At 35.8% G+C, this 23,181-nt stretch overlaps 4 protein-coding genes, 1 non-coding gene and 1 pseudogene across 5 annotated transcripts; 3 read left to right on the top strand and 3 right to left on the bottom strand.

Moving 5' to 3' along the window:
- The first annotated feature begins 609 nt into the window (after window positions 1-609).
- LOC125192910 (zinc-finger homeodomain protein 8 pseudogene) lies at window positions 610-1,847 on the top strand (annotated as a pseudogene).
- A 4,737-nt stretch (window positions 1,848-6,584) lies between these two features.
- Window positions 6,585-9,256, top strand: LOC125193091 (uncharacterized). Its single transcript, XM_048090821.2, has 4 exons — window positions 6,585-7,730; window positions 8,075-8,479; window positions 8,562-8,755; window positions 8,831-9,256. Exons 1-4 carry the CDS (start codon window positions 6,812-6,814, stop codon window positions 9,083-9,085), a joined length of 1,773 nt encoding a protein of 590 aa, XP_047946778.1. The 5' UTR covers window positions 6,585-6,811; the 3' UTR covers window positions 9,086-9,256.
- Window positions 9,257-9,394: 138 nt separating this feature from the next.
- TRNAL-CAG (transfer RNA leucine (anticodon CAG)) lies at window positions 9,395-9,474 on the bottom strand. Its single transcript has one exon. It is a non-coding gene; the product is annotated as a tRNA-Leu (tRNA).
- Window positions 9,475-10,913: 1,439 nt separating this feature from the next.
- Window positions 10,914-12,624, bottom strand: LOC125192245 (small ribosomal subunit protein uS4y-like). Its single transcript, XM_048089764.2, has 3 exons — window positions 12,480-12,624; window positions 11,804-12,185; window positions 10,914-11,271 (listed from the first exon to the last, which is right to left on the bottom strand). The coding sequence occupies exons 1-3, from the start codon at window positions 12,505-12,507 to the stop codon at window positions 11,091-11,093; spliced, it is 591 nt and encodes a 196-aa protein (XP_047945721.1). The 5' UTR covers window positions 12,508-12,624; the 3' UTR covers window positions 10,914-11,090.
- Window positions 12,625-14,741: 2,117 nt separating this feature from the next.
- Window positions 14,742-16,966, bottom strand: LOC125195749 (tubulin alpha chain-like). The gene is made up of 3 exons (XM_048093945.2): window positions 16,781-16,966; window positions 15,638-16,243; window positions 14,742-15,548 (listed from the first exon to the last, which is right to left on the bottom strand). The coding sequence occupies exons 1-3, from the start codon at window positions 16,871-16,873 to the stop codon at window positions 14,895-14,897; spliced, it is 1,353 nt and encodes a 450-aa protein (XP_047949902.1). The 5' UTR covers window positions 16,874-16,966; the 3' UTR covers window positions 14,742-14,894.
- Window positions 16,967-20,412: 3,446 nt separating this feature from the next.
- Window positions 20,413-22,615, top strand: LOC125196225 (tubulin alpha chain-like). Its single transcript, XM_048094649.2, has 3 exons — window positions 20,413-20,622; window positions 21,129-21,734; window positions 21,824-22,615. Exons 1-3 carry the CDS (start codon window positions 20,530-20,532, stop codon window positions 22,475-22,477), a joined length of 1,353 nt encoding a protein of 450 aa, XP_047950606.1. The 5' UTR covers window positions 20,413-20,529; the 3' UTR covers window positions 22,478-22,615.
- The last annotated feature ends 566 nt before the right edge of the window (window positions 22,616-23,181 follow it).

A 23,181-nucleotide genomic window follows, 5' to 3' on the forward strand; every position in this document is an offset into this window, starting at 1 on the left:
TGCAAACTTTATTTTATTTTATTTTTTATACTCAGTCTAAGTACTGATTTGAGTATTTAAAGTAATTAATGCCATGTTATAATTGCAAAGTAAGTCAGATTGTATTTCATTTCAGTTTCCATAAAATCAGAAAAATTCAATGTACTGTGAATTAAAAGTTTGTTAGTATTAAAATTGAAATAAGAAATTACAATAAGATGGCATAAATGGGAGTGGTTTCCTTTTGTTATACTTGAGCCTTCAAATCTCATAAAAGAAGAAACTCAGGAAATGACTTTTACTAGCCTCTGAGTTGGCTCTATTACATGGTCACTGGTTCTGTACACACACTATCCCACAGAGTTTAAATCCAGAATTATAATTTTATTCCTTTAAATTAATAAAACTAGGGAATTAGACAGTCAACTGTGGGTAGAAATTACTGTGTGTGAAAAGGAACAAGTCAAAAACCAGAGAGAAAATAGGTTGGCAAAGTGCATTTAATATGATTCACATGAGAAAAAAAGAGGCAGTTATGAGTTAACCACATAAATTAACTATAGTTAAATAGAAATAAAAATAAGTGGTGAAGACGCATCACCACGAAATCTAAGATTTTTATCATCATCATCATCATTCAAACAAAAAAACCAAACCCATTCTTGTTTTCTATCTCTCTCTAACTTAATCTCCTCATCTCCTCCATAAAGATTCTTGCTTTTTCCCCTCAAAACCCTAAACTCCACCTCTAATCTCAGCCCTTTAAATAGGAGTAAAAACTAAACACTCTTCACTCACAACACAAGCAAAAATTAAAATCAGTGCATAATCATTTTGATTTGATGGCGCTAAGCAATTCCGCAGCAGTCAAAACCCCCGATGCTGAATCCGAGACCCCGACCCGGATCCAACCCGGGAGCAACGGCGTGCTGAAGCGCCACGCCGTCGTGGTCACCTTCAGGGAATGCATGAGGAACCACGCGGCCGGCCTCGGCGTCCACGCCGTCGACGGCTGCGGCGAATTCATGCCTTCCTTCACCGATCCGGACTCGCTGAAATGCGCGGCGTGCGACTGCCACCGCAACTTCCACCGCCGCGACCCCCCGGAGGAGCCGGTCATCGAGTTCCACCCCCACCACCGCCACCTCCCCCTCCCGCCGCGCCTCAGCAGCGCCAGCCCCGACAATTCCCCGTCGCCGCCGCCGATCTCCTCCGCCTACTACCCCTCGGCGCCGCACATGCTGCTGGCCCTCAGCCACGGCCAGCCCGTCGGCGGCGGAGGGCAGAATCCGGGCTCAGGCAGCCGCAAGAGGTTCCGCACAAAGTTCACCCAGGAACAGAAGGAGAAAATGCTGGAATTCGCTGAGGGAGTCGGGTGGAAATTGCAGAAGAAAGATGAGGATTTGATCAGGGAATTCTGCAGCGAGGTTGGATTGGAGAGAGGGGTTCTGAAGGTGTGGATGCATAACAACAAGAAGAATCGTCGATCTGCTTCGCCGGCCGCGGCCAATGACGGCGGTGGAAGTGGAAGTGGAACTGGTGAAGAGAGTGACAGCAAAGAGGATGCTCAGCTGGAGGAGGTCAGCCACCACCACAACCATGATGGATCGTCTTCTTCTTGAATGGAATTGAATCTCTTGGTTGAGATTAATAATTGGTTTAAATTAAAATAAAACAGGTTTTAGATAGTTGAGGAAAGATAAATTGAAATTTCGGCTGGAATTTGAGGGAGTAGTTCTGCTTCTTAGATTCATACCTTGATTAAACTTTGTTTTGCTTAGCTATGATGATTAGCCTTTATCAAATATGTGGGAAACATATATTTGATTATTTACAGTGACATTTATCTAAATTGGTCTTCGCGTTAATGATTTTGTTTTATTTTATTTTATTTATCGCATGCATCCTAATTCGTTCTATTCAAAGGTTTGTCTGAAATCAAGCAGCAAAAAGAGGTTATATTAAACAATTGGGGCTTAATTAATAATTTCTTAATCAGGTCAGAGAATGACTGACATATCCAGATTTAATAAAACGATTATTCTACATATGTTAAGTTAATCTTGTATGTGTTGTACTTTAGATGTCATGATATCCTCTTTTATTTTTGCATCTTTTGCTTTATCTCATCTAATCTTTATCCCAGTGGAGTCGTGGACAGTAATAGATTTGACATTGTCTTTTGAGGGTTTTATTTATCTATATTGTATTTCGACAAAAATTAAATATAAACATAAAATCTATGCTTTCCTAATCTAATATTAGTACCTATTTGTTGTCTTAATATAGCTCTGAAATTCTTGGAGTGGCAGAGTTCTTTTAGGTGCCATGTTTTGTTTCATGTTTATTGCAGACATATAAAGCTCTACACAAAATTAGAAAGTATTAGGTCGTGTTATTGCCATTTAAGTTAATTTAACCAGCTAATTAAGTAAATCCTACATGTATTTACTTCCCTTTTAAGGCAAGCGGAAATAATTATTGAAAGGTGGGCAAGATGTGTCGCTGTCTTGTCCATAACCTATTAACCCCTACCATGCCAGTTGATTGTGTTCGCAAATCAAAACACATTTCAATTTAGTTCTTCAGTTCATAAACTCCAGACTAGTTTAAAAAATATAAGAACTATATCATCCACAACTACTCATTCGTTCCCTTAACTATTCATATGTTTTTTTTTTTTTTCTATTTCTTTTATTCAATAAGTTATTTATTTCAGTATAATTAAAATACAAAATCCATTAAAATCCTAAAATTTCATTTTATTAAAATTCATGGAAGCAATTCCAACCTATGCGTGAGAGACTTCTTCTTCTACTTTTTTGCTACATTTTTAGAGACCCAACCTATTTTTAAGTCCCTTAATAAACTTTCAACTTGATTCTAATTGTGACTCGTATCGGTGTTTAGAGCATTTTACACATTAGGTAGAAATTTGTTAGTAATGGGGTAAATTTTGAATTACATTAATAACTTTTTTTAAAATATAAACTAGTTGCATATGAAGCCATTATAATTGTGACTCGTATCGGTGTTCAGAACATTTTACAATAAGGTAGAAATCCGTTGTATAACGGATATATTTTGAGTAATGGGGTAAATTTTGAATTACATTAATAACTTTTTTTTAAATATAAACTGGTTGCACATGAGGCCATTCTAATTGTGACTCGTTGTGTTTAGAACATTTTACACATTAGGTAGAAATCCGTTGTATAACGAATATATTTTAAGTAATGGGGTAATTTTGAATTACATTAAGGCTGTGTTTGGTATATGGAATTGGAGGTGTAGAATTGAAATTGGAAACTTCATTCCAAATCCGGTGTTTGGTATCACAAAATTCTTGGATTTGGAATTGAATTTCAATTCTAAATCCTCCAATTCCACAATATGAATTCCATATCAAAAGTAATGGAATTCCAAATATTTATTAAATTACACACAGCACACTTCACACACAAACGCGCACACACACACACACACACACTTCACACACAAACGCACACGCACACACACACTTCACACACAAACACAGCACACACAGCACACACATTCACACACACGCACACACTGCACACACACACACGCGCGCGCACACACACACAGCACACACACAATACACACTCACAACACACATTCACAGACACACAAACGCGCACACATCTTACACGCGCACTGCACATTCACACACACACACACACTGCACACATTCAAATTTATAAATTCAATTCCATATCAATTATTTTATTTTGCCAAACAAAAGATTGGGAATTGAATAATTCCTTACAATTCAATTCCATAGAATTTCAATTCTAATTTAATTCCAATTCCGTGTACCAAACGGACCCTAATATCTATTTTTAAATATAAACTAGCTGAACATGAAGCCCATTCACATGCCGCTAGTGGGCTTCACGGCAAAAGCTAATTGGCCGAGGAGGGGCTCATGCGTGGAGGGGCAGGCCCCCTTCCATCACTTGGCCGAGTAACCGACGGAGGGTGGGGGAAGGGCCGGAATGCATGGAACGTATCCCCAACCCGTCTCGTCCCCCAATCATAACGAGCTTTGCGTGTTGTACATACTTTTATAATATATCACTCCTTAATCAAATATCATAGCATAACCATATCCATAATAACTGAAAAGAAATTAAACATTTACATTATTCATAACCCGTAACACTAAGAAGTACTTTGTTGTCCCTTATGGACTCTAATATTCCATATCAATTGTTAAGGGCAAAATTAATCTTATTTCTATTTATAAAAATTATTTAATAATATTTTTTTCTTATTTTATTAAAATAATGTCGCCGGTCATAGTCCATGTTCCAAGCGGCACATGGGAAAACTGATCCAATATTGGCCCATATTATATGCGGTTTTATACAATGAAAACTGATCCAATCTTGGCCCATAAACTCTGGAGCATAATATAATAGTATCATCTATATACAAAAATTAAGTAGAGAAAATAATTAAATCTATTTTGGAAATATAGGATAGTATAGAGATTCATCTTCTTTGTGCATGATAATTCCAAATATACTAGTACAAAATAATGCCAAACATAACAAAAAACTTATTCATGACTATTATCATCAGTTGTGCTATGCACGGAGCCTATAATTTTTAGGTACTGATTACACATTTATATAAGTCCATGGAAATAAGAACCAATATCATTGCTAGAGTTTAAAAATAAGAAATGTACAATAATATTTTATTAAATAAAATAATAATTTAATTAATTAAATGTAAATTGAAAAAAATATAGATTAGTACACTTTAAAATATCTATTACAAACACAGAAATCATACTTCAAATAACATAATAAACATAATCAATACAAATTAATCTTAACGTATAGTATTCAAATTAAACAAAATTTCATAAGTGAAGAACAAATGAAAAAATATACTACTAAATGTTTATGAATATAACTCACATGAAACAATAGTTCATAAGTTTAGAATACAAAACTAAATAAATTGGTATTAATATTAAGTAAAATGAATAATCCTGGTCAAGCTATATCAAATAAGGCCTTTAAGTGAATGATATTTCTACTACTATAATCAAAATATTATTACTCACTATAGCCCATCTCAAATTATAAAAACTAATATTAAAATTTTACAATGATCGATACAAAGTCAAGTTCATGAATTTATGAATTGATAAAAAGACTACAGGGAGTGATCAATTGCTAACTCATCATTTAATTACTAACTACAACTAATTTAAGGCCATAGAATTTTAGAAAACGTGCGGTCTACAATTTGTCACGTGTAATTTTCATTTTTATTAATAAAATCAAAAAAGATTAAAAAAAACGTCAAATTAGGGTTTTAGATGAAAATGTCAATATAGTGTTTCGAAAATATCAACACAATGCTTTGAGAATGTCAACATGATGCTTTAAGAATGTTAACCCATTGCTTATATTGACATTCTACATGTATTATATTGATATATTTTATATAGTATGTTGACATTTTTGCTTTACGAAAAAATTATAAAAAATTTGAATTTTTTTTCAAATTTTGACGTTGGAACATATGCATATATGATATCGTTGGAATCCTTGTAAAATTATCTTTAATTTGATATATGTTATATGAATTTAAAGTTTTGAGATTTCTTTTAAAAGTTAGGTATAACTAAACATGTAGTTAATTGACATTAATACCCCTATTGATATTTTATGGTTATAATCCTATGGCTTTATTAACGTTTTTTGTTGATCGTATTGATATTTCTTGGTTGATGATCTATGCCCTTAATTTGAATATCTAATGGCTATTATTTAGTTGTAGTTAGCAATTAGGTATTGAGTTAGCAATATAACACTCCCCATTACTATAATTTATTAGATCTAATTAAGTAAATCCAAGACATTAGGGATCTTTTATGAGTTGTTTTCCACTTTGGTAGTTTATTCAACGTGAGATATTCTTGGGTTTTTGGTATAAAAAAAGAAAAGAAAGAATAGTATTTGATTAATTATAATTACTTTACCTAAGAACTAATCATAAACTCGGTGAAAAATTAAGAATAGCATTCCGTAGAATTTCATTACACTTTCACGTTATCATCAAAATCAGTCTACTTTTATGTCACAAACAGTAATTACAAAGTGACTTACGTCATAATTTTGCATTTGCGACAGAATAACTATTCAGCCCTAAGATATGATGAATTGATGATCCTTCCATAATTATGCTGATATTAAATTATTTTGGTGTTGTGATGATCCTCTAATAATTCTAAAATCATGTGATGTCATGGTCCTACCCTTGCGTCGGTCCAAAAATTCCCAACTTTAATTTATCTCAAATTGTAACCCCTCAATTTAATCTTCTTCCCTCTCTACATTTAACAAAACTAGATCAACCACACTGACCTCTCAACTCATATGTCATTCCGATAATGTCTGCCTCTGCCATATACCAATTTGCTGAATCAAGAAATAAGAATGTTACACACTAGTCTTACCACAATCATTGTATCTTATTAATGCATGTGACTCTCATGTAACAAACATCTCCAAACTAAGCAAGCACTAAGTCGCTGCCAGGTAACTATCTTCTTGATTTTTATCTTGATCTTCATTATCTCCGATCAATTTGGTCCCCTTTCAACCTCTTCTGATTCAGATTTCTCTGCTAATCATGTTTATTTTACAGATCAAAAGTCCATTTTCTTTCACTTATTCAAACTAGCCATGAACTCTATTTGGTTGCTTCAATCCCAATTCAAACCCTGCATATATCCCATCAAAAACCAAAAAATAAAAATAAAAAAGACAAATCTCCAATTCTAAACATGAAGTTGAATCCTTGCTTCCTCTGCCAAAAACTGGTGTCTCTTTTCCATGCTATTTCTTCATTTCTGACCTATTTTTTCTCCTATTTTTCCAGGTGTTTTAATTTCATTAAATTTATTCTCTCTTTTCTGTTTGTTAATTGGTTGAAAAAGTCGGCAAAGAAAGATGTACTATTTCTTGAGGCAGGCCGTGGAGATGAAAACGAATTGGAGCTGCTGCATTTGAAATTCAAGTTTCCTTCATTTGATGAGTTCACAAGAATCAGTACTAACAAGAAAGATGATTCCTGCAATCTCAAACTCTCATCCTCTGCCTTGATTGAGGTACATACCACTTTCCCTCTTAGACACGTCGATGAAGATGCTGAGCTTGAGCAGAGAGAGGAAGAAGCAACTCCCAAGTTCAATGTTAATTTACTCCTACAACATTCTGTTGGTGAGTCTGAGATAAGCAGTGATGGAGGATCTTTAGACAGTGAGAGCTTTGGAGAGAATAAGGAATCTTTGAGTGAGAGCAAGAAAGTAGAAGAAGAGCAAGGTTTTGAGAAAGATTTTAGAGTGAATTCAAGTGGTGAAGGATTTGTATCAGCAGATGATATGGAGACAAATAATGGGGATTTGGAAAAGAAGTGTAGTCCTTTTGAGAATGATGGAGTTACAAACAAGTTGGAGTGTTTGTGGGAGCATCAGGAGCTGATTGAGCAGTTGCAGATGGAGCTTAAGAAGGTGAAGGCCACAGGTCTTCCTACTATTGTGGAGGAGTCCGAGACGCCTAAGGTCATCGATGACTTGAAGCCGTGGAAGATAGACGAGAGCGAGGAAATGCAGCATCGAGACTGCATTGCTGAGCTTCACAAGAGCTACAGAGAAATGATGCGTAAATTCGATATCCTCAACTACCAGAAGATGTATGCCATGGGTTAGTAGTTCATTTGCCTTTCATTTTACAATAATATTTTGGTATGTTTTGAATCTAGCTTGGTTATGTTAGTGTAAAATACATTTTTGTTCGAGAAAAGAACTTAGCAACCAATTTAGATAAGCTTGTAGCTTTACTAAGATAAGTCTCTATTATATCCTACTACTAAATCCAGTTTGTTATCGTCAAATATTCTTTAATTAGGCTATGGCTTAGATATTTGAAAAGAAGCAATATAGACTAGTTCATCACAACATTTAATAGATTGAACAACTCTGATCTTGTCAAATTTTGTAAGCCTTATAAACTAAAAGTAAATGAATCAAATTATTATGTAATTGCAGGTTTTGTGCAGCAGAATGATCCATTCCAACAAAAAGTGAAGCCAGCCCCAATGCTAAAGTCCCTAGTCTCGAAAAAGCCTTGGACGTCGAAACATAAAAAGCAGGGCAGCAGCCCAATGAAGAAGCTGATGAATGAGCTGCAGGGTGATGTGGAAGTGGTGTACGCAGGTCAGATGTGCCTGTCGTGGGAAATCCTGCAGTGGCAATACGAGAAGGCCTTAGAGCTATGGAACTCTGATCCACACAGTGTCCATTGCTACAACGAGGTGGTGGCCGAGTTCCAGCAGTTTCAAGTTCTCCTTCAAAGGTTCATAGAAGACGAGCCCTTCCAGGGGGGGCGAGTGCAGACCTATGTCAAGGCTCGTTGTGTTCTCCGCAATCTTCTCCAGGTTCCTCTCATAAGAGGTGACAACGTCTCTTAATCTGATTCTGTCGCGTCTCTCTATGTCTCACCTCATTACTAACTTTAGACGAATGGTTTTGGCAGAGGACGACAGAACAAAGGAGAGGAACGAGTATGTGATCGGTAGTGAAATGCTGGTAGAGATGCTTGAAGAATCGATACGCATATTTTGGGAATTCGTTCGTTCGGACAAGGATTGTGGCTTTGGGTCGTTGCCTGTCCTTCATAGCCCTCAAGACCTCAAGATGTTGATGCAGCTACGAAGAATTCTTCAAAAGGTTCTTAATTATTATTCTACATTCGCAACTAAATTGAAATATTAAATTTGATTGGAATGTTGATTGTGTATGCAGAAGGAGAGGAAGGTGAAGGATATATTGAGGAGTGAGAAGTGCATATTGAGGAGATTCCAAAAGCAAAAGAGGAGGGGAGATGAAGAAGCTCTTCATTTTTTTGCACAAGTAGATGTGAAATTAGTGTCACGAGTTTTAAGCATGTCGAGAATTAGTAGGGAGCAATTGATTTGGTGCGACAACAAGTTAAGTAGGATTAGCTTTGTTGGCACCAAAATCTACGTCCAACCTGCTTTTTTTCTATTTCCATGTTGAATCATTTTCTACTTGGATAGAATTTGATCTTATCTAGTGTTTGTATGCGTAATTGTTAGTATAATTGTTGGTTGTTTAAAAGTTCAATAGTTAAACAAGAGGGTTATAGAAATTATTCTTGAATATGTAGTTGAGTACATTTGTGTTAATAGTATGAGATTTATTGAACAACTCCTACACAATGTATATTATACACGTATGCCCGAGACAAATGATATGACGATGGTAGAATGAAATTCCACACTAAAAAAAATTGGCCCAACAACAATTACTCGTTATAACAAAATAAAAAATTTAAGAAAAATTTAATGTCAAGAGTGGGATTTGAACCCACGCCCTTTCGGACCAGTACCTGAAACTGGCGCCTTAGACCGCTCGGCCATCTTGACTCATGTTAAACCGTCTTTGTTTATTAATAATTTTACTTTTTATACTATTTGGAGAAAATTTATAAGGCAAATTGTGAAATTATTACTTTCAGTCAATGGAGAGTGAGAACTCTGGATGTATAACATCAGCTGTATTTAGTTTAAGTTCTCGCATATAAATAATTTAATTTAAGTTATAATACTGTCATTTATTAATACATACTATAATATTATAGAAAAAAAAAAGCCTTGTCCTAGATATATGATTTTACTTATCATAAGGAGTGATATGCTACTGTGAGTTCCTTATTTGTGTTAATATATGAGTATAGTTTAATAAATAATAATATGGAGTACTTATTATTCTCTCCGCCCCCAAAAAGTATGAACATTTGGTTCGGCCCGAGTTTTAATGCATAATTTGAACAGTAAAAGAGAGAGAGAAAGAAAAAGTTATTAAAGTATTGTTAGTGAAGAATGAGTACCTGTGTACCACCTCATTAGAGAGAAAAAAATTAGAAAGTTCATAATTTTTAGGGGTGAACTAAAAAGAAAATACTCCATCCGTCTCACTTTAGAAGTCCCGGTTGAGTTCAGCACGGGTTTTAAGAAATGTAAAGGAAAGTTGGTGAAAAAAGATAGTGGAATGTGGGTCATACTTTATTATATTAGTTTTAGAATTAAATGTGAGTGGAAAAATGTTAGTGGAATGTGGGGCCTAATACCATTTATGGAATATTCCAACCGGAACTCCTAAAGTGGGACGAATGGAGTAATTCTTACTTTTTAGGGACAGAGGGAGCATGATATAAGATAATAACCCTTTCAAATTCATTATTTTATATGGTACACTGGTACTCCTATTATTTAAATCCTTAACTTTTATGCATCGCCCTTATCTTTTTTTTGTTTGACCACATGTGTTCTGAACACCCCCTAAAAAACCGACTAATCCTGCGTGACTGGATTTGTGGATCAAGGCCGAAAATCTCCCAACGGATAGTAGAGTTTAAAGGCATAACAACAAGGTCACAATAAAATTTCGTCTAAATATGCTATATTTTGGGATTGAGGAAGCATTTACCACGGATAATAATTTGTATAAAAAAAATAATACAAGGCTATTTTTGAACAACTCAGCTATCCAAATTGGCTGTTGAAACCTAATTATGTGGCTTCAATAAATATATGAAAAAGTTGTTGCTCTTTAAACTTATAATTTCTAGGCCGAGGGGATGGATTTTGGAACATGGATACAACAACATGAGTAGGCTTACTTGAAAGATCGCATAGATCATATTTGTACATATCTAGTTAGGAATAGGGTAATGCTGAACTTTCCTCATGAGATAGATATAGGAGTCCAGGACTGATTATGATTCATTTGAGTCCAAAACTATGTACTAGTTGATATTGACATTGATAGCATGCCAGACTATCACATACTTTTGACTGAAGACTGAAGACATCAATATTCTGTATTCATTTCATTCTCGCTTAAAACACAAAATCGTTTGTGATAATCTCAAACAAAAAACTGATAGAAACAGATAGGAGTATATCAAAAGAAAACAAGAGAGATTCATTTTTGAAAGATCAATGAACCGTTACGAATAAGGTTATCACAGAGATGATGCTTATTCTTCATCCTCTTCTTCATCACCTCCACCAGCCTTCTTTGCGGCAGCTTTCTGGTTCTTTCGTTTGACTCTACCAGGACGACCACCGCCAAAGGGACTAGTAAGCGAGAAGTCTATATGCTTCTGTGAATCGACCCTGACCAGAAAGGAAGCAACATTTACTACCTGTCTTCCCACCCTGATCAATAAAGGAAATGAGAATATTAGATGAACCATTATAAACATGAGGAGAACCTTATATATGAAATATGTATTCCATATAGCACAAGAGAGAGTGGCTAGGTAGAAAGAACTGAACACTACCAAATGAATAATAACATAACTATGTAAAATATGGCCCAAATTTGACTTTAGATGTGTCTTAATTTGCAGCAACACAAGACATGGTATGAGATATATGCAAGCAAGCCAGTTGAAATGTTTACTAAAAACAAAGATTACAACGAAAATGCACAAATATATAAGGATATTATTCCAAAGATAATGCACAGAGAAGAGAATATTCAATATGTTAAGATATTTAAGATATTATCAGGAAAATGCACACCATTAAGCTGCCTATCTTAGACAAAAAAAAATACCTTTACTGCTTTTGATTGCAAACTAACCCAACAAAAGACATTCCTGATGACAATTTATGCTTTAATCTCCAATCCAAATATCATAAAGCAACCAGAGGTAGATAAACAAGAAAAGTGAAAATTTAATACCTAATATGCCTCTGCCTGATGAGCACACGGGCATGATGAATGGACTTGGCCATTCCCGCCTTGAACACAAGGGTCTGAAGGCGGCGCTCAAGAAAGTTCTCGACAGTGAGGGACAGCACATAATCGAGCTTGTTTTGGCTTTCATCCAAAAGGCCATACCTATTCATCCTACGGAGAAGGGCCTCGCCTTCAAAGATTCGGCGGGGATCCTTTTCATCAAGGGTGAGGAGATTCCTAGCATTGTTTCGGATGCGGCTCAATGCGTATTGCACCCTCCACAGCTCCCTCTTGCACCTCAGCCCATACTCCCCAACAAGCTTCAGCTCAGCATCCAATCGCTCCTTCTCATAAGGCCTGCGAGGCTTCTTGAACGTCTTACCATCTGCATCAAAATTGGCCATTAACAATCTTATAAAAAAACATTCTTCTATTATTTAATTATGAATCAAAAGGGGATGATATGGAAGAACATTCATACATAATTAAACTAGAACATGTCGAAATAATCAATAATTTCAAAACATGGTAGCATAATAAACTCTAAGCTCGATCGCAAATTAAAAACCTAAGGCTTGGTACCAAATCTGAACACAGTTCGACAAAGTAGAGAGATAATGCTTGAATATACGTCATACAAAAGGAGATACAGAATGATAAGTGAGAGATAGAAGCTTACAGTTGCGGTAGAAACTAACGTGCACCATTGTAAGAGGCTTCGCGGCTGAAGAAATCGAAAGCTTTTGCAGAGAATATATGTACAACCCTAAAGCAATTTTCGGAGTGTCTAATTTGGGCCGAGAACGGGTAGTTCTTGATTTTATGGGCTTTATCCATTTCCTAAACTATATTTTATCAATAAAATAATCAAGTTATATACGAGTATTCAATTATTTAAGCATTTTCCACAATTAGATATTTTCAAGTAATTTTGTAGATACCCAAAAGCATCTCGATCCTCCGATTTAGGTTTCATGTGGTCGTCTATCACAGAATTCTTCAAACTTTGTAACTAGCCTTCTTTTGATTTGCATGGTGTTGAGGGAGTACTAGTTAGTTATTGTTAATGTTGACTTGTTTTGTTGAGATGTAATATAAAAATAGTTATAGATACTCCTTATTAATTTGACAAATCTTAAATGCAAATTATGTGAGGCCTAATATAATGATTTCATTTGAATTTAAAGAGAGATAGATCTACCAAGTTTTGCAATGCGAATAATAATGTCTAAGTCATCTCCAACCATTTACACCAAACTCAAATTTATTTTTTGAATTTGGGTCACACCAAAAAGTAATTATATTCCAATCATTTACATCAAACTCGAACAAAAAAAAACTTCCAGATTTATACTTTTTTCAATTATACCTACGTACTTATTTAATTTACAGTTTAATCCCACAATATTTTAAGATTAATTTATATAAACTCAATAACTAAACAAATTTTTTTTATTAATATATTTTGTATTAAATATAATTTATAATAAAAATATTACACTAATTTTAAAATTGAAATACACTAAACATAAAAATTCAAATAGGAGTATAAATTTAAACACATTTAAAGTATCCCAATTACTTAAAACATAAAAGAAATAGCTAAAATTTAAGACTCATTGTTCCCACAAAATAGCTAAGTTTTTTTAGATAATATTCATTCCTATATTAGTAAATTTATTAATTATTACTTGCAAAAGAACATGGCTATAGTCTCATGATAGAATAGCTTGCTAATTCCTATTTAATTATTTTTCAATGGAAAAATATTTGCAAATTTCAAAATAATTTATGTGTAAAATACAGCGGCTAAAATATATTAATGGAGTACTACTCAGCATGATCAAAATAATACATGTTGATTTAATATATAAAAATAATAATAAGGACAAATATGCAGTATCTCAAATTTTTTGCAGTAGCTACTCATTTATGGTATTTAATTTAAATTTGATGTTGTTTCATTAAAACCCTAAAAATTGATTTGAGTATAGTGTATTGGAGTATTTTTTACACCAAAAATGAGATTTGGTGTATAATTAGAAGTGGTCTAACCCATTATTGTAATATTTAGTGATTTGCCCCTATATTTAGAACAAACCATTTTCTTATGATTGTTCAATGACTTCAAGGGGTGACAATTGTGTTGTCATCGTGCCAGGAACTCGGCGGGAAGGGCTTATAATACCATACAAGGGATTAAATATATATATATATATAGAGTGTTTGGTTCATGAGATTCAATCTTATAACTTAATTCTTGATGAATAATCATGTGTTTATTAATCATAGTCTATTTGACAAAAATAATCTCACAATTCAATCTTAGATTGTATCTTGATATTATTTTATCTAGGAAACCGAACGGCCATCTAAGGTGACTACATTTTGGATTCTATAATTTTTTTTAAAAAATACTACTCTCGTCTCCCATTAATTGGCACGATTTAACTTGACATGAGTTTTAAGAAATATAGTCAAAAGTGATACTATAGTAAAAAAATGCGAGTATATTGAGTAGGCGGAATTTGAGTCCATTATCAAAAATAATACTCCTATAGTATACTAAAAAAGTAAGAACGTAATTGATTGGAGACAAAAGAAAAAAGAAATTAGTGTCAAATTGGACGCGGGAGAGTGTTAAATTTTTTTTAAAAAAAAACTTGGAAAACGACAAAAAAAAAATGGAGTAAGTACTATAACACTTAATAAAAATATCAAATCAAATTTAAAACTTAAAAATGAGAGAAACTTGATGATAATGGTAGATACCAAAACAACCGCTCCTGCTTGAAAAACAAGTTGCCATCTACCAACATCTTTATCAAAGTTTTGTCTTCTTGCGTTAGTAGCATTAAGTAATTCTCAAGTTTGAATAGTTCTAATCTTTCTTTGGTTCAAATTATCAATAACTCATTTCAATAGAAAATGCCAACAAACATAAACCAAGAGTAAGCACGCCGACACTGGTGGAGAATATCAGTAAGGAGATAGTACATGAAAATAGTCCATCAAATACAAATACAAACACAAACCAAACAGGATACTGCAAAAACACACTTAAAAAGCAAGCACGGATAGTTCAACCAAGATCTCAGTACTCCTCATTCTCATCATCATCTCCTTCGGCAGACTCAGCCCCAACTTCCTCATAATCCTTCTCGAGAGCAGCCAAATCCTCCCTAGCCTCAGAGAACTCACCTTCTTCCATACCCTCACCAACATACCAGTGAACAAAAGCACGCTTGGCATACATCAAGTCAAACTTATGATCAATCCTTGAGAAGACCTCAGCAACGCTAGTTGAGTTGGAAATCATGCACACAGCCCTCTGCACCTTCGCCAGGTCTCCACCAGGGACAACAGTTGGTGGCTGGTAGTTGATACCACACTTGAAACCAGTCGGGCACCAGTCGACAAACTGGATGGTCCTCTTGGTCTTGATAGTGGCAACAGCTGCATTCACATCCTTGGGGACGACATCACCTCTGTACATCAGGCAGCAGGCCATGTACTTCCCATGGCGAGGATCACACTTCACCATCATGGATGAAGGCTCAAATGCAGTGTTGGTGATTTCAGCAACAGAGAGCTGCTCATGGTAAGCTTTCTCAGCAGAGATCACAGGGGCATACGATGAGAGCATGAAGTGGATCCTTGGATATGGAACCAAGTTGGTTTGGAATTCATTCACATCCACATTCAAGGCTCCATCAAACCTCAGAGATGCTGTCAAGGAGGAAATCACCTGCAATTTGGTTAAGGGTTTGATCAGATATATAAGTTAACCCGTTATGTTATGCTTTCAAATATCAAACTCTGAAGTAAATATTATACCTGGGAAATAAGCCTGTTCAGATTGCAGTAGGTGGGCCTATCAATATCAAGTGATTTGCGGCAGATATCATAGATAGCTTCATTGTCAAGAAGCACAGCAACATCAGTGTGCTCAAGAAGGGAATGAGTGGAGAGCACGGAGTTGTAGGGCTCAACCACAGCAGTCGAAACCTGAGGGGAAGGATAAATGGTGAAACCCAGCTTCGACTTTTTACCATAGTCAACAGAGAGCCTCTCAAGCAGAAGAGATCCGAGCCCAGATCCAGTACCACCACCGACAGCATGGAAAACCAAGAACCCCTGCAGTCCAGTGCAGTTATCCGCAAGCTTGCGGATCCTATCAAGGCAGAGATCAACAATTTCTTTGCCGATGGTGTAATGGCCTCTGGCAAAGTTGTTGGCAGCATCTTCCTTGCCACTGATAAGTTGCTCTGGGTGGAACAGCTGACGGTAACTGCCAGTGCGTACCTCATCAATCACAGATGGCTCAAGATCCACAAACACAGCACGAGGCACATGTTTCCCAGCGCCAGTCTCACTGAAAAAAGTGTTGAAGGCATCATCACCACCACCAACGGTTGTATCACCAGGCATTTGCCCATCAGGCTGCAATACAAGTAAATTAAAGTTCAGTTGGGCAAATATGTATTCGTATAACAAGATCTGAGATAAATAACATAAAAACACCACACTATCTATGAATATTTAATCTGTTACACCACAACGACATCATGATTTTCTTACATACAAAATAACATTAGATCTGATATAATTAAAGCGAAGTAACAACAATTCCATGACACACGTCATTTTTCAGTAACTTCGAGTAATGAAGATAAGAAAATACCTAGATCAAATGAGATTTTCAAAGGAAACAAAAAATGTATACATATCTACTTGAAATGCCAAAAATCAAAGGGTTTTTCAACAGATCTGGCGAAATTATACGATAAATGAACAATAACGAACAGCTACAGATACAGAGCCGATTTAACAAAAATGTAGCTAAATCTCATACAATCAGAAGTAGAAGCACAATAGAAGATCAGATCCGAGTATAAAATAGGCATTTTCGACAAAAAAAAAATCCTCATATATGACAGTAAGAGAATAAAACATCAGATGCAATGGATTAAGAGGAACCTGAATCCCGTGCTCAAGGCAGTAGAGCTCCCAGCAGGCGTTTCCGACCTGAATACCAGCCTGGCCGATGTGGACTGAAATGCACTCTCTCATTTTCGAAATGAAATTTGAAAGTAGGAAGAAAAGAGGGAGAACAGCAGATGCGTATACAAAGACGCTCTGGATGAATTGTTATGGAGTAGAAGATGGTTAGCAGTTTTATAGGTGAATAATTTGAAATGATCTTACGGCCGGTTGGAGTCCGTCAAAAACTTAAATATCGACCCAAAATGGGATAACACTGTAAAAATATCGCACCAATATTGGAAATTTGGAATATTGGATAACAAAGTACTACTCGTAACAAAACAAGCCATCCTCAATTTCTACATCATATCATAATACTATAAGTAACCAAATTACTTCATTAAAAAATTTAAAAGTACATGTCCAAAAAAATTAAAAACTACGTGATTCTGAGTCGAAGCAAAGTTGAGCAATAATGTCATCGTGCATCTCCATAGCTAATTCAGACATCCTCGATGTATCTTTCTTCATCAATTCCTCCAACTGGAAAGTTTTGCTCATCGTGTCCATAGTACTAGCAATGTGATCGAGAGTCTTGGCTCTCCGAGTATAGGCAGTTCAGTTTTCATCGTTGGACCATTTCGCTTCGCTTTTCTATTCTCCGCTTCAGTTCTTTGTAAAAAATAATACAAGTAATAGACATAAGTATTTAAATTATAGTAACTTAAATGGTAAAATGTCTGATTAAATACTCCAACAGTCCCCTCCCTCCTATATAGAATATTACCTTTTCGGCATGAGTTTTTATGTATTGTTGTTTTGTCAGTTAAATTGAGAAAAGATAGAGTAAGATCAAAAGTAAGAGAGAAAAAGAAAAAAATGGAATAAGTATGAGAGTGAAACTTTCTATTTTTGACTCTTACTTTATCTTTTCTCAATTTAACTAACAAAAAATAGATTAGTTTATTCTCGGCGTGCTCACAAAAAATAGATTAGTTTTACCATTTTGCAATGTTCACCAAAATTAGACTAAGTTTAAATATGGAATATTTTCAATAAATAATACTCCCTCCGTCCCCAAAGAGTATGAACTTTGGATTCGGTACGAGTTTTAATGCATTATTGGTAAAGTAAGAGAGAGATAGATAGAGATAGTTTTTTAAGTAATGTTTGTGGAGAATATGTCTCACCTTATTAGAGAGAAGAGAGTTTCCGAAATTGAAAGTTCATACTATTTGGGAACGGATGAAAAAGGAAATAGTGCATACTCTTTAGGGACGGAAGGAGCAGCGACGGAACTACGTAGTTCCAAGCCCCCGCACCAGCGGGGGCTTGGCCGGCACCGAAACCCGACCCCGCCTTATACCTCCGTTCTCCGACCGGTCTCCGCCCTAGATCAAGCCCTGCACTCCCACTGTTTAGACTCCAAGGATACTTAATTGGGCTAATAAGTTTTGGTCCATTTATATAATTGTTGGGCTGATTTTAATTTTTGGCTATAATAAACTAATAATGCCCTTGACATAAGCAGCAGCTTCAGATAAGAATTTGATGAGTATGTAAATGTTTTTAATTTTATCAAATAAAAAAATCTTAAGTGCATCAATGTGCAGTACGTCTCATGTTTTTTATAAGTTTTATTTGCCCCAATACCTCCTAATTTACTTGGTACTTGGATTAAGATCACTGGTATGGTATGGTAGAATTAGAATTAGTACTCCCTCCATCCCACAAAAGATGTCACACTTTTCCTTTTAGTTTGTCTCATAAAAGATGTCACATTTCCTTTTCTGGAAAAAGTTCTCTCTCACATGAATATAAAAATTATATTTTCTCTCTCCATTTAACACACAAAATAAAACTTCCTAAAATCTCATGCCGTCCCACAAGTGTGACATCTTTTATGGGATGGGGGGAGTAGTATAAAATTATTTGTATTATGCAAGTAGTAGTTAATAAATTTATTAGTATGTGAAACTTATTAAGGCAGATTTATAAAATAGAATGGGAGATGAATAAACAAATACTCCCTCCGTCCCGCTTAAGATGTCACGTTTTCCTTTTTAGTTTGTCCCAACTAAGATGACACATTTCCTTTTTCGGTAACTTCTCTCTCCAATTAATACACTCAACCACTTTTTTCTCACTCCTAGGAAAATATTCATCTATCTTTATCTCTCTACTTTAATACTTACAGCCATCTTCTTTCTCTCTAATTAAACATTTTAACCAATAACTCATAAAATCCAGTGCCGGCTGAGCAATGTGTCATCTTAGCCGGGACGGAGGGAGTAATATATTAATTGTATATATTGAGAAATAAATTTTCAGAAAAATCAGAATGAGATTGTTCTTAGGTGATTTCAAGACATAGTGATTTATCCAAAACAGTTACTCCCTCCGTCCGCCATTAGAAGTCCATGTCCATTTTTACTAAATGGTATATACATCTCATTTTTCACTAACTCATTCCACTCACATCCTATTATAAAAACTAATACATAGAAATGATTCTTACATTCTACTATCTTTTTTCATCCACTTTCTTTTACATTTCTTAAAACTTGTGCAGATTTCAAATGGGACTCTTAATGACGGACGTTGAGAATATCATCTAGTGTGCAGTAAAAGTTGTACAGACAATACATGTAAAGTTAAATATTTTATTATTATTATTATTATTATTATTTTAAAATTTTCAGCCCCGACTTATTTAATTTCCTGGTTCCGTCACTGGGAGGGAGTAATCATATACTACTCCCTCCGTCCCCGATTAAGAGTCACACTTTTACATTTCAATCCGTCTCCAATTAAGAGTCACACTTCATTTTTACCATAAATGGTGAGTAGGTCCCACAATCCACTAACTCCCTTTACTCACATTTTATTATAAAATCAATATAAAAAAGTGGGTCCCACATTCCACTAACCTTTTCAACCAACTTTTCTTTATATTTTTTAAAATCCGTGCCCGGTCAAAGTGTGACTCTTAATCGGGGACGGAGGGAGTACATAATTTATAATATGAACTCCAGTGTCCAGTAACACTCATTTTAGTACCCCCTCCGTCCCTCCATAGTAGAGACATTTCTGTTCGGTACGAAATTTAAAAAAAAATGTTTTAAATAAGTTAGATAAAAGGAGAATAAAGTAGAAAGAAAAAAAGTAGAGAGATGAAGAGAGAGTAAAATACTTTTTACCAAAAAATGAAATGACTCAGATACAATGAGACAATAAAAAAGAAATACGACTCAGCTACAGAACGGAGGAAGTACCTTTTTCCTCACTTTCTCTTACTTACTGATCAATTATACATTAAAATTTAAAACTCACACTGTTATTTACAATTTTTCGTTCTCTGTTTCTTCTTTTACTTCTTTTTTTTTTTTTTTTAATTTAACGTTGGGATTATAATTTTTCCAATCAATTAATCAATGACTAATTATATGCGTGTTGGGTATCCGTTGTTGATGGATGGCGTTACTTCGAAATTCAAATTTCAAAGACAAGCTCCGTCCATAGAAAGCGGAGCAGTTACGGACACCAACCGGCCATTAATTATTTTCTTTTAAAAAATACTAATCCACTACTCTCAGCTTATATATAACTCCCCTATGCGAAAACCTTAACTCCACTCCCAAAATTTTTCATCCAGAGTCGTCTTTGTATACGCCTCTGGTTTCTCTCCCACTTCTCTTTCCATTTTAATAGCTAGTTAGTTCTTCTTCCCAAAACCTTCCAAGATGAGAGAGTGCATTTCGATCCACATCGGTCAGGCCGGTATTCAGGTCGGAAACGCTTGCTGGGAGCTCTACTGCCTAGAGCATGGGATTCAGGTCCGTCTTTCTTCACAAGTTCATTAGATCTAATGTTTTTACTTTCGCTTACTTTCATATTAGATGATTTTGGTGCTGTTTGTCGAAAATGCTTATTAGATCTGGTTTTGTACTCGTATTTCTGATTGTTTTGTAAGATTTGGCTACATTTTGTAGCATAGTTCAATTGAAACTGCATCGTATCTTTCGTCATAATCTCATCAGATCTGTAGACTGTCCTTTCCATTTTTGGTATTTGAAGATGTTGTGTTATGTAGTAACCTTTTGTGTTTTTAAATCTCATTAGATCTAAGTGTATCTTCATACTTCTATTACTGGACATTACTGCAAAATTGAAGTGTGTCGAGGAATTCTTGCTACTTCTCTTTATTGTAATCAGATCCAAGTAAATTCTAAGTGAAATTTCGTATTGTGGCAATGTTTCGTAGATTGTGTAGTTATCTGTTGTTATCATCTCAGATCCGGTGTTTTCTCACAGATCTAACTTTTAATTACTTGTATTGCAGCCTGATGGGCAAATGCCTGGTGATACGACCGTTGGTGGTGGTGATGATGCCTTCAACACTTTTTTCAGTGAGACTGGCGCTGGGAAACATGTGCCTCGTGCTGTGTTTGTGGATCTTGAGCCATCTGTGATTGATGAGGTGCGCACTGGCAGTTACCGTCAGCTGTTCCACCCAGAGCAACTTATCAGTGGCAAGGAAGATGCTGCCAACAACTTTGCCAGAGGCCATTACACCATCGGCAAAGAAATTGTTGATCTCTGCCTTGATAGGATCCGCAAGCTTGCGGATAACTGCACTGGACTGCAGGGGTTCTTGGTTTTCCATGCTGTCGGTGGTGGTACTGGATCTGGGCTCGGATCTCTTCTGCTTGAGAGGCTCTCTGTTGACTATGGTAAAAAGTCGAAGCTGGGTTTCACCATTTATCCTTCCCCTCAGGTTTCGACTGCTGTGGTTGAGCCCTACAACTCCGTGCTCTCCACTCATTCCCTTCTTGAGCACACTGATGTTGCTGTGCTTCTTGACAATGAAGCTATCTATGATATCTGCCGCAAATCACTTGATATTGATAGGCCCACCTACTGCAATCTGAACAGGCTTATTTCCCAGGTATAATATTTACTTCAGAGTTTGATATTTGAAAGCATAACATAACGGGTTAACTTATATATCTGATCAAACCCTTAACCAAATTGCAGGTGATTTCCTCCTTGACAGCATCTCTGAGGTTTGATGGAGCCTTGAATGTGGATGTGAATGAATTCCAAACCAACTTGGTTCCATATCCAAGGATCCACTTCATGCTCTCATCGTATGCCCCTGTGATCTCTGCTGAGAAAGCTTACCATGAGCAGCTCTCTGTTGCTGAAATCACCAACACTGCATTTGAGCCTTCATCCATGATGGTGAAGTGTGATCCTCGCCATGGGAAGTACATGGCCTGCTGCCTGATGTACAGAGGTGATGTCGTCCCCAAGGATGTGAATGCAGCTGTTGCCACTATCAAGACCAAGAGGACCATCCAGTTTGTCGACTGGTGCCCGACTGGTTTCAAGTGTGGTATCAACTACCAGCCACCAACTGTTGTCCCTGGTGGAGACCTGGCGAAGGTGCAGAGGGCTGTGTGCATGATTTCCAACTCAACTAGCGTTGCTGAGGTCTTCTCAAGGATTGATCATAAGTTTGACTTGATGTATGCCAAGCGTGCTTTTGTTCACTGGTATGTTGGTGAGGGTATGGAAGAAGGTGAGTTCTCTGAGGCTAGGGAGGATTTGGCTGCTCTCGAGAAGGATTATGAGGAAGTTGGGGCTGAGTCTGCCGAAGGAGATGATGATGAGAATGAGGAGTACTGAGATCTTGGTTGAACTATCCGTGCTTGCTTTTTAAGTGTGTTTTTGCAGTATCCTGTTTGGTTTGTGTGTTGATGTTTTTTCTGTTGTTTGTGTCGAACTATTTCTCCATGTTTGCTTACAAGTGTCAACTTTCTCGCATTCATCTGTGTGTGCTTAGTTTCAACATTATGGAATGTTACACTAAACCATCAATATTTTGATAGTAAATTTACCTAAAATTTAAATGAAGTAAAAGGTTGCAATAAATAAACCAGTTCAATCTAGTAGTTCTTAATTTTTGTCAGTATGCATGCCATATTTTTGTTATTTACTGTATAATTTTTAATTTATAGTAGTATTTCGAGCTCTGATGATTGTTATTATTAGTAGTAGTACTAATACTACTCCCTCCGTTTCCTTGATCCCTTCCTTAAGCGGCATGGGATTTTATGCAGTTATATTTTGTGTGGTAAGAAGAGAGAGTAAATTAAGAGAGAGGGAATAAAGTAGAGATATATGTGTTTTCATTTTAAGTAATGAGTCATCTTGATTGGAACAAACCAAAAAGAAAAGTGGGTCATCTTCAATGGGACGGAGGGAGTACTTAATAACATCTGGGCTCATAAGACTGCCATACTCTCAGAAATGGTTAGACTAAGAAAGCAGATTTGTGTTAACTTTTGTTGAAGAACTATACATTTTAGAATTTGCTAATGTATTAATGA

Source organism: Salvia hispanica, chromosome 4, assembly GCF_029641045.1.
Source record: "Salvia hispanica isolate PSC_SH4W2 chromosome 4, Shi_PSC_v1, whole genome shotgun sequence".
NCBI lineage: Eukaryota > Viridiplantae > Streptophyta > Magnoliopsida > Lamiales > Lamiaceae > Salvia > Salvia hispanica.